This window comes from Culex quinquefasciatus, chromosome 3 (assembly GCF_015732765.1).
Source record: "Culex quinquefasciatus strain JHB chromosome 3, VPISU_Cqui_1.0_pri_paternal, whole genome shotgun sequence".
In the NCBI taxonomy this organism is placed as follows: Eukaryota; Metazoa; Arthropoda; class Insecta; order Diptera; family Culicidae; genus Culex; species Culex quinquefasciatus.
Genome location: NC_051863.1, coordinates 6891471 through 6901736, shown reverse-complemented (window position 1 = coordinate 6901736; position 10266 = coordinate 6891471). Strand labels below are relative to the sequence as shown.

Here is a 10266-nt window from a genome sequence, read left to right as displayed (position 1 = left end):
CCATAGAACGAACTGTCAAGCAAAATTTTGAAACGGAATTCAATACGAATCTTGATTCGAATCGTTTACATATTCCGTTTCAAACGACACAACCGATTCTGCACTCAAAGTCAGAAGTATCCCTCAAAAGGGTACTTTTAATCCTCTAAAAGGATACTTTCTATCCCTCGTTCTATCCTTTTTTAAAGTTCACCCGGCGTCACCACAGAGTAATCCAGAGAGCACACTCCAAGTCATTAAAATTGTTGGCTCCGTTACTCTATACCCTTTGGAATCATAGCGGCTCAAGGCGTTATGTTTTCAGCGTTACGGGTCTGCTGAAGAAAAATTTTCATCAAGGTAAACTAAGGTTTTTTGCAACAATTTGTTTGTTTTGACAACTGAGTCAGAACAAGAAAATTTTGATCTTTGACTGCAGTGTTCCCCAGAACCGTCGACTCAAAAATGGCAGTGAAGCAAAAGTATGCTGTTGGGGTTGAAACCCGAAGTTCGGATTGGCCACGTTCGTACTGTGACATCAGCGAAAGCCAGAAAAGTCATGTCCAGCTTTTACCAGTCGTTGCCTTCAAATTTGTGCAGTGCTATTAGATCTGAGGGCAATGATTGGGCCGACGAATCATACCAAAAGTTTAAATAACTTATTGTTTGCTTCAAACATAAATCCCTGTTTTGTGCTTGTATTTTCTTCGATTCAAGTATTTTTTTGTGAATCATAACTGAAAAATATATTTTTTTTTTCAATCTGTATTCTTGGAGAGGTTCCCAGGTTTTTCCAGATGTGAATCTTCAGGAAAAATAAAAATGATAAATGGTCCTTTCATTGAATGGCGGCCGCAGGTCGGTTTCTGATTATGGAAGTGGTGGTGTCTCGGTGGTGTTATCGTTGATGGATTCAATAATTTCTTGTTGAAGCTGAGTGCCAACACCGGAGAACACAGACAGACAGACAGGATCAGCTCGACAATGGGCCCAGGTCATGTAAAAGCTATACTTACACTTGTTCGAGCTGGCCGCCCGGCACTTATTCTTTGATTCCACGACGGGTAGTAATCTGCTCGATATGGAACATCCAGACACTTTTCCTTGGCGCAGCATTACTTGCAACAGTACGAGGTAAACATGGTAACCAGAAAACGATATTTGTTGATTTTGGGAACTTGAAAATTTATGACAACTTATAGACGTCATCAAGTAGCTGTGAAATAAAGTAACGCCTTGAACGTCAGTTTGCCTACTATAAGCAAAATTTTGCTGAAGGGGCGATGTACCGCGATGTACCGCGTAACGCAACCATAAATTAAATGCCAGTGCTCCCTCTGGGTTACTCTGTGGCGTCACCCTTTCAAAAGGGTATGTCAAATTCAGTACATTTTCGATACCCTTTTAAAGGGTGACGACGGGTGAACTTGAAAAAAGGATACTTTTTACTTTGAGTGTGTGTACGCACCGGATGTTTCGTTTAATGTAAGGTACGCACTTCGGAAGTAATCGGTCAAGAAAAAATTCAAATGGGCAGCAGCGGCAGCGCAAGCAAGTCAGAGAGGGTGAAGAAAAGCCCCAAGAAATCGCTCCCTCTCCTTTGTTCTGCCGTTCGTAAAGCTGTTTCTTGACCCCTTTCCTTCCGATCTGCATACTAGCCTGAAGAGCATACCAGTCCTAAAACATAATGCGTAAACGATTCGAATTGAATTCCGTTTCAGAATTCCGATTGAGTTGACTGGGATGCAAGGCTGTATATCATAGGTACTCGCCATCTTGCTTTGCATGAGTGTGAGTGCATGACTCCGTGCCACTAAAACCAAAACAATAACACACGAACAATGGACCGTGCCAGGAAAAACAAAACATAAACAATGCCAGTGTCAGTGGAGTGAGAGAGTCAGAGATAGCGATTTTGACAACCGCACTACTATTTATATGGCTCTATTTTGGACCTACTATGCAAAGCGTCAACATATTTCACATAGTTCTCAGGAACGGTCTAACTAATTTGGCTCGTTTCAGGATTGTTTTGTGCCTTAATTTATGCTTAACAAAGTGTACTATTGAAAATTTAAAATAATTTAACCATTCCATTGTAATAAGCATTTCAAGTAAAACATTTTTTGGATGCTTTTTGGACTTATTGAATGTATTTTGGAGACATCGCTGAACCTATTTTGGACCCACACTCTGATTGGTTGAAATTTGGACAACTCGAATTGCGGCGTGCGGCGGCAACACGCACACTTACAAAAACTCGGTTTGATAAACCAAAGGGCCTATCCACGATTATAATTTGGAAAATATTTATTTCAGAAATCAAACAATTATGATGAAACAATGGATTTGAATTTGAAAACGTGTTTCAATCATATTGAATGGAAACTCACGCATCTTTAGTAGGTCCCTGTCCTATTTACAATTTGCATATTCTTACAACCTAATTGTTCAAGCATTAGAACATAAAAGACAACCCGTTATTACTCGCAATAAAAACACCTTATCTTAAAATTAAATGAATGACACAGATACATAACAAGTTACAATGTTCAAATATTATTAAACAATCAAGAAATTTTAAAGGGAGATTATAGCTTGTAACTTGGTGTGAAACTTTCTCATCTGTCATGTTAAACTTTACAGTTTCTTGACAAAAAGTTTAACTACATGTTAAACTTTAAAAACAATGTAATATTTGAAAAAATCTTTGTTTGAATACCAGGGTGCCTTTGATAGTCATAGTTTGTCTTGGTAAAAGCAGATTTGAGGTTTTCAAACATTATTTTTACTTCGAACTTACCATCACTTAGGTTGCTAATATAATTTTTAAGAAAATCATTTATGTCAATACTTAGTTAATTATTTATATAAGCTTTTTAATATAATACATATAAATAAAGAATGAATCAAAAGTTTTCACATTTTATATGAAATCTGTTTTACTAGAAATGCCTTTAAATTATGAGATTTTTTAAAATTATGTTTCAAAAACAAATAATATTTCTAGGTCATATACCCTACACACACAAAAATATTACTGTAATGACAAAAGTAGCCTACTTTGAATTAAAAATTTACCAAAATTTTGTAGTGCGCCATTACATTAGAATGCATTGAAACATCACAAGCGTTAAAGCGGCCAAATTCGTATCGCAGAGACATCCCAGTCAAATCAATCCGAATTCTGAAACGGAATCTAATTAGAAACGTATACAAATTCCGTTTCAAACGCAACAACCGGTTCGAACATGGAACCGGTTGTTGCGTTTGAAACGGAATTTGTATACGTTTCTAATTAGATTCCGTTTCAGAATTCGGATTGATTTGACTGGGATGATTCGATGAAGTGGGTTGAGTTTGAGCACGGAGTGTTCAAACAACAACACAATTCTGAATTGACAGGGGAGGGAAGAAGCGTGGGGACACACCACCATACACTCCGAGATTTGGTTGTATTCGCTGGGAGCACCATGCTAAGAAGGTTTGGTACTCCGGGACCCTCTGGGATGGGTCATTGTATTTCCACAAATGCCCTGGACACTAGTTGCTGTGCGCCACAACTCGCTCACAAATTGTATCTAATATAATAAAATTCTTGAAATAAAAGTATATAAAAATAAAAGTATTTATGAAAATAAATCATGAAAGTTCTTAAAGCTTTTACATTTAATGTAAAATTAATAGAAAACTAAAATAAATACATTCAAAAGTTCAAAATATTTTTTTAACCATTGAGTTATAAAAATTATATAATATTGTTTAAAATCTAAAATTTAAAAATTATACAACATGAAAAATATATTTTTTGGTAAATCCAAAATATTTCAAAAACTTTAAATTATTTTTTATATTTTTCTCAAAAATTGCGACAACCCTGAAAGCATGCAGCATCAAAATTTGTCGGTACAATTTCCGTGCGGTAAAATGACCAACACCGGCATCAAGAAATCTGTCAAAACGTGCGAAACAAAATAATCAAAATAGAACTGAAGTTTTCAAGCTTGATTGTTTGCCCAATTTAAATTGTCTATAAAAATCGTTAAAAAAAAACTCCCAATTACATTAAAATTTACAGGTTTTTTTTAAAACAGTTCAGCAATGCCCCGTTCCTACTCTCGTCGCCGCTCCCGCTCCAAGTCCCGCGACAGAGACAAGTATCACTCGAGCAGCAGCCGCCGAGACGGCGGCGGATCTTCGTACTCGTACCGGGAGGACCGATCGTCCAAATCACGTTTCGCCGTAACCAGCTCTTCGTCCTCTTCCCGACATGCATCCTCGCGCCATCATCACGGCGGCGGCAGCAGCAGCTCGAGTAGCCACCGGCATCACAAGAGCCACTCGAAGGAACCTAGCGGCAGGGAGCATCATAGCAGCCGGAACCGGTCCGCTTCGAGGGAACGTCACTCGAGAAAGCGGGTCAGCAGCAGTTCGAGCAGTAGTAGCAGCAGCTCGTCGGATTCGTCCAGTTCCAGCTCTAGCAGCTCGTCGGGGGGATCGAAGAAGGAGAAGGAATTTGTGTTTAAGTCGATGGAAGATCGGCCCGATCAGCAGCAGGACAAGGCGACGGCACTGGCGATGCTGGACGAGGACGGGTTTGTCCCGCAGGCGTTCGTCTCCTCGAGGAAGCCTGCGGCGGCGGCCAGTGCAGGTGCTCCGGGGAGTATTGTGATTGATTTGGCCTCGCAGACGATTAAGATACCGAAGGCGGAGGAAGCCGAGGCGGAAGATCCGCTGTTTCATCCCAATGTAGGATTTTTAGGTGTGATTTAAATGTTTTTTGTCTAATCTTGTTATTTCTTACAGTTTTTCGGAAACGACGACGAAAGGATGACCCGCTGGGTTCGCAAGCTAATGGCGTACAGACAGATGGCTTAATTTGGACGGTCATCGGTAAATTAAGGCTCCCTTCTATGATCTAGAATAAACATTTAATCTACATTGAACGCCGTGTTCCGTTAAAAAATATCCGACCCAGTTTTGCGCGCCCTTGTCCAAGCCTCCTCGGGACTGAGCGTTTCCTCCGCGGACGGAGCCTTCGGCGAACCATCCTCCTCCAGCGCTCCACTCTTGAAATCGTCAATCACCTTCTGGGCGTAGATCGCATTGTACAGATCCTGGCTGGTAAACTCTGACTGGATTACATCCGGCGCCCGATACGATACGTACGGCTTAAACTTGCACCCCTCCAGGTTGGGCACGATCAGCTCGGGAATTTTGGCCGCAATTTCCACGTACCGCCCATCGGCCGTGGTGACGCCGGTGTCGCGCACTCCCCGCTTGTCCACCGGCATGTCCGGGTACTGGTCCGGGTTGGCGGCACGCAGCTTCTTGAAGATGCGCGTGCCACGCTTGTTGTACAGCAGAAACTTGCGGAAGTTGTGCTTGCCGGCGGCGACCGTCGACATGCTGATGCCGCGCCGGATTATGTTGAACATTTTGGGTGTGGAGTTTGAAAAATCAAAGAAATTTTGAAAAAGTTCACTGAAGTTTGTTTACGACTGCCTCATTTTCGGCACACGAATTGACGTTTGAGATGACGTAACACATTTTACCGAACGACATTTTCCATTTTACCGAATGAAAAAGTGCGTTTCGTAATTTTTGCACAGACCCGAAGTGATGTAAACAGAAATGTTCCGGTCGTCAGAATTTCGTTAAAATTTGCATTTAAAACTAGTTTTAATGTTTAAGAATTCAAAAATGTACAAAGCACTTTTGAGCTCAATAAAAGTTTCTAGGTCAACAAATTTACGAAGCATTTATCACTTGACTCGAGTTAAAGATGTGGCAGCGGGAGTGCATTCCGAGGGTGACAAAATTCAAGTCAAGGTGCAACAAAATCTGAGCCGATTATTCAAAAACAAAAATAATTAAAATTCTAATCTTTTAGGGTTGGGTCAAATCGGTCCGCAAAATGAAGGACAACGTCTTTCTGGACGTAAACGACGGAACCTGCACGCACAACCTCCAACTGGTGGTCAGCAAACCGCAGCTGCAAGACACAGCCTACGGCTCGTCCGTCGACGTAACCGGAACGCTCGGACGGACCCCGAAAAATCAGCTCGAGCTCAAAGTGGACTCGCTGCAGGAACTTGGCGCCTGCCCCCTAGCTGAAGGCTATCCGTTCTACCCGAAAAAGTCCTACCCGCCGGATTACATCCGGAACCATTTGCACCTGCGGCCGCAGGTCAGTTCGGTGGGGTCCACGCTGCGGGTGCGGCATCAAGCCACCAAGTGCTTCAACGATTACCTGGACCGCGAAGGCTTCATCCAGATCCACACGCCAATCATCACGTCCAACGATTGCGAGGGCGCCGGTGAAGCCTTCCAGGTTCGACCCGCAAACGACGGACTGCTCAAGCAGATGGCCAAGAAGGGTGTCCCGCACGACCAGGCGTACTTCGATCGCCAGACGTTCCTCACCGTTTCCGGCCAGCTTCACCTGGAAGCGATGGCACACGGGCTGGGCAAGGTTTACACTTTTGGACCGACGTTCCGTGCGGAGAACTCCAAATCGCCGATTCATCTGGCCGAGTTTCACATGCTCGAACTCGAGGAAGCCTTCATGGACTCGTTGGACGCGCTTGCGGACCGAATCGAATCGATGGTCAAGTGTGTGACGAAATCGCTGTTGGAAACCTCCTCGGAAGATTTGACTTCCGTTAGGAAACTAACCACTGATTCAAGCTTAGAACAATCATTCACCTGGGTGGACAAACAATTCCCGCGAATTACCTTCGACGACGCCATGCAAGTACTACAACAGCACAAAACCAAACTAAAATCACCCGTTTGTCCCGCGGAGGGAATCAACAAGGAGCAGGAACTCTTCCTGGTTGACCACTTTGCAAGCCCGCTCTTCGTGACGAGTTGGCCGAAAGCGATCAAGTCCTTTTACATGAAGGAAAACGCCGCCAATCCGGAGCTGGTCGACGCGTTGGACTTTTTGGTGCCCCACGCCGGCGAGCTGGTCGGGGGAAGTGTCCGCGAGGGCGATCACGACAAGTTGGCGGCAAAACTGCCCGACCGGGAGGCGCTCGGGTGGTATCTGGAGCTGCGCAAGTTCGGGTCGGTTCCGACGGCCGGGTTCGGGCTGGGACTGGAGCGCTATCTGGCGTGGGTGCTGAACGTGCACAATGTCAAGGACGTGATACCGTTCCCGCGGTGGGCGCACAATTGTGCGATGTAAACGAGGGGGAAATACAGAACAAAAATTAAAAGGAAAGCTGTTGTTATTTAATTGAGCATGAGAGACCACCCTTTTACCTAATTCATAATTAATTTGAAGAATTAGCTAGCTTTTAAGCGACCATCCATAAACTACGTGGAAACTTATTTGAAAATCTCATAGTTCGTGTTCCAGGGAACAACTTTGCCGAAGAGTGCGAAAAGATTCGCTAAATATTAGGAATGTTACAGAATTTATAATACCACCGCTGAAAACTTCAACTTTTTCTTCACTCGCTTCTGGCAGCACTTGCTGCTACGGCAGAAAAGATTCAGGGTAGGCGTCGCGACGCTCGAGCAACCAAGCAAGCTGATGGTTGCCAGAAGTGCTGCTGTTCGCAACGCCATTTCTTGACCATTTTCCTTGGGAGGTGCGTATTGGCCCTATCCCAGAATTTGAATATTTCAAATTAATTCTGAACTTTTGAAAAATAAAGAAAATAATTAACAGTTCAAATTTTAAAACATTTTCTTTTATCCAGCAAATTTAAAATAAACTGCGAAAGAAGACACAGAATGGAAGTTCGTAATAACCTTGTCCTGTCTCTTCGAAGAACAAAGTTTGTAATTCTATGTTAGAATTGCTTGAAATCAATAAATTTGATTGACACCAAAATTTTCTAGTATTTTATTTGTTTCGGAGGTTGCTAGGCCGTGTCAATAAACTTTTTTTTTTCGTCCAAGCGCCAAAAACCCTTTCCACGTGATCCGTCTCCCAGGGAAACAGCACTCGCCGCGCTTGTTTATCGCGTCCAAAGTCAGAGGTCGAAAAAACCTTGTCCTCAAAAGCTGGATTTCTGGTGACATTGTCCTTCTTAAATTTGCTCCGCAAAAGAATCGATTAGCAGGCCAAATAATGTTAACGAAAAAGGAAAAACTGCTCATCCGGCCGTGGCAAATGCAACGCTACTACAACCATCGGATCAAGGTGGAGACGGCGGGCCCGGCGATCGATTTCCACCCCCCGCCGGAACGGGCCCACATCACGCAAAAGTTGAAAAAGCTGCAGAAGGAGCGCGAACGCAAGGAGAAGATCGAACGGGACAACATCCGGCTGCTGCAGCGACTGGGCGCGATCATGAGCAAGAAACGGCTGGACAACATCTGGACCCAGGCACGACCCAAGTAAGCAGAGCGCAACACTGATCAATTCTTGCAAGAGCCTCGAGTCCCTTCTCCCTATCTCTTTCCCAGCTTCCTCAGCCGCGAGTACATCTATCCGATCCGTCCCAAGACGACCGGCGTGACCGAAATGGAGCGCGACCGGCGCCGCTCGTCGGTGCGAACTCTGGACGAGATGGGCTCGGACTCGCCCCAGTCGGCCACACCCGGCGGGCGGACAGTTCGGTGCAGTGCGTGCAACGGGCGGGCCTACAAGCTGAACCAGGTCGCGCCGGAAGAGGGCCGTATGCCGTGGGCACCGCAGCGTAAAACCACCAACCGGAAGCTGCTGAACGAGGCCGAGTCGGAGCTGCACGTCTGCTGTCGGTTCTGCTGCTGCAAGTGAGCATCTTTCTCCTAAAACATAAATAATCAATAACGTTTTCAAAAAACTTTGTGTGACGGTGTGCCGGTTGTACGTGTGTGATTCACTATCAATAAAGTTTGAAGTTTGCTGCAGCTGCTAGGTCCTGTTGAGGGGAGTTTCTTCCTTGTTCCGATCGAAAAAAAAAAGAGATAAAAACACAAAACACTTCCGTCTGGGTTTGTTTACATTTTAGCTTGTATTTCACTCTCGCAGAACACCGACACTTAAATCCAAGAAAAGTTCAAACTCACAGCTTCTTACTTCAGTGGAATGAATCGGGAGCTGTGGGTGGCACCAATACCGGGCCGACCGTGCTTGACGGGTTTGTAGGTCAGCGAGAATTCGCCCAGGTAGTGACCGATCATTTCCGGCTTGATTTCAACCTGGTTGAAGGTTTTGCCGTTGTAGATACCAACGATGGAACCGACCATCTCCGGGACGATGATCATGTTACGCAGATGGGTCTTGACGATGGCAGGCTTCTCTAGTGGTGGGGCATTCTTCTTGGCCTTGCGCAGCTTCTTGATCAGGGCCAGCGGCTTGCGGCGGAGACCGCGGTTGAAACGGCGCTTGGCACGGCTGTGCATCAGCTCCATCAGCAGGTCATGCTTCATGTCCAGCAACTGGTCCAGGTCCACGCCGCGGTACGTGAACTTGCGGAACGCGCGCTTCTTCTTGATTCCCTCGGCATCGACAGCATCCGCCATGGTTACGGTTTCTCGGATATTCCGGATTAAACGTAAAAAAATCCAGCGAGCACCTCGCGACACTACGTCCTCACACTAGATGTGGAAGAGAAAAGAGAGTTTGACAGCGCGGCTGTTTGCGGATGTGCGAATACGCGTTCTTTGACAGCTCGGGAATGTTTGCGTTTTTCGGCAGCGTCAAGATGGTTGACACATATAGGTTTTTACCGAATCAAAAATTTAACAGGCCAACAGTAGAGAGCGGCGAAATGTCACTCTCAGGGTTCCAATCTCGGTCCAAATCGACCTAAACCACCAAGATGACCAAAACGGTCAAAGTAACAAATACATAATACCAAATCGAATAAAATGTCCAAAACGATCAAAATCACCATGACTGCAAAAACGATAAAATTACTAAAACGACTAAAATAACCGAAACGATTCAAAATCAAGTTCAAAATAACCAAAACAACCAAAAATATAAGAAGTACCAAAATGACCAAATAGGCTAAATTGGGTACTAAAGCCGATTCTATGACAATTTCCGGAATTCCATTTCCCGGAATGGACGTTTTCCAGAATGGACATTATCCGGAATGGACGTTATCCGGAATGAAATTTCCCGGAATGGACGTTTCCCGGAATGGACATTTCCCGGAACAAATAGTTTTTTTTCAATATTACCTGATGATACAATGAACTAGTTTGACCTAGTCACATTTAAGGAACTCGATATTTTGACAACAATATGAATGATAAAACATGAATGATAAAAAAGAAAGTGAAATGTTCGGACACGAACAATAGAAGCAAGCGATGACTATTGAACCAATAATTTAT

General features: G+C 44.3%; 5 protein-coding genes across 5 annotated transcripts; 3 read left to right on the top strand and 2 right to left on the bottom strand.

Moving 5' to 3' along the window:
• The first annotated feature begins 3944 nt into the window (after positions 1–3944).
• On the top strand, positions 3945–4925 carry LOC119769871 (osteocalcin 2). The gene is made up of 2 exons (XM_038263615.1): positions 3945–4728; positions 4786–4925. The coding sequence occupies exons 1-2, from the start codon at positions 4081–4083 to the stop codon at positions 4855–4857; spliced, it is 720 nt and encodes a 239-aa protein (XP_038119543.1). The 5' UTR covers positions 3945–4080; the 3' UTR covers positions 4858–4925.
• Positions 4892–5543, bottom strand: LOC6032212 (39S ribosomal protein L41, mitochondrial). Its single transcript, XM_001842800.2, has one exon. It carries the CDS (start codon positions 5415–5417, stop codon positions 4938–4940), a length of 480 nt encoding a protein of 159 aa, XP_001842852.1. The 5' UTR covers positions 5418–5543; the 3' UTR covers positions 4892–4937.
• A 41-nt stretch (positions 5544–5584) lies between these two features.
• LOC6032211 (probable asparagine--tRNA ligase, mitochondrial) lies at positions 5585–7207 on the top strand. The gene is made up of 2 exons (XM_038263614.1): positions 5585–5811; positions 5873–7207. Exons 1-2 carry the CDS (start codon positions 5665–5667, stop codon positions 7169–7171), a joined length of 1446 nt encoding a protein of 481 aa, XP_038119542.1. The 5' UTR covers positions 5585–5664; the 3' UTR covers positions 7172–7207.
• A 716-nt stretch (positions 7208–7923) lies between these two features.
• Positions 7924–8837, top strand: LOC6032210 (sperm axonemal maintenance protein CFAP97D1). Its single transcript, XM_001842798.2, has 2 exons — positions 7924–8334; positions 8404–8837. Exons 1-2 carry the CDS (start codon positions 8066–8068, stop codon positions 8714–8716), a joined length of 582 nt encoding a protein of 193 aa, XP_001842850.2. The 5' UTR covers positions 7924–8065; the 3' UTR covers positions 8717–8837.
• A 69-nt stretch (positions 8838–8906) lies between these two features.
• On the bottom strand, positions 8907–9552 carry LOC6032209 (40S ribosomal protein S15). The gene has a single exon (XM_001842797.2). It carries the CDS (start codon positions 9442–9444, stop codon positions 8995–8997), a length of 450 nt encoding a protein of 149 aa, XP_001842849.1. The 5' UTR covers positions 9445–9552; the 3' UTR covers positions 8907–8994.
• Positions 9553–10266: the final 714 nt, after the last annotated feature.

Excerpts from the sequence above, each read along its gene's own strand:
- LOC119769871 (XM_038263615.1), top strand. The coding sequence starts at position 4,081 with ATGCCCCGTTCCTACTCTCGTCGCCGCTCCCGCTCCAAGTCCCGCGAC. Across the intron at positions 4,729-4,785 it reads ATCCGCTGTTTCATCCCAAT|TTTTTCGGAAACGACGACGA; the intron begins GTAGGATTTTTA and ends TATTTCTTACAG.
- LOC6032211 (XM_038263614.1), top strand. The coding sequence starts at position 5,665 with ATGTTTAAGAATTCAAAAATGTACAAAGCACTTTTGAGCTCAATAAAA. Across the intron at positions 5,812-5,872 it reads GTGACAAAATTCAAGTCAAG|GGTTGGGTCAAATCGGTCCG; the intron begins GTGCAACAAAAT and ends CTAATCTTTTAG.
- LOC6032212 (XM_001842800.2), bottom strand. The coding sequence starts at position 5,417 with ATGTTCAACATAATCCGGCGCGGCATCAGCATGTCGACGGTCGCCGCC.
- LOC6032210 (XM_001842798.2), top strand. The coding sequence starts at position 8,066 with ATGTTAACGAAAAAGGAAAAACTGCTCATCCGGCCGTGGCAAATGCAA. Across the intron at positions 8,335-8,403 it reads TGGACCCAGGCACGACCCAA|CTTCCTCAGCCGCGAGTACA; the intron begins GTAAGCAGAGCG and ends TCTCTTTCCCAG.
- LOC6032209 (XM_001842797.2), bottom strand. The coding sequence starts at position 9,444 with ATGGCGGATGCTGTCGATGCCGAGGGAATCAAGAAGAAGCGCGCGTTC.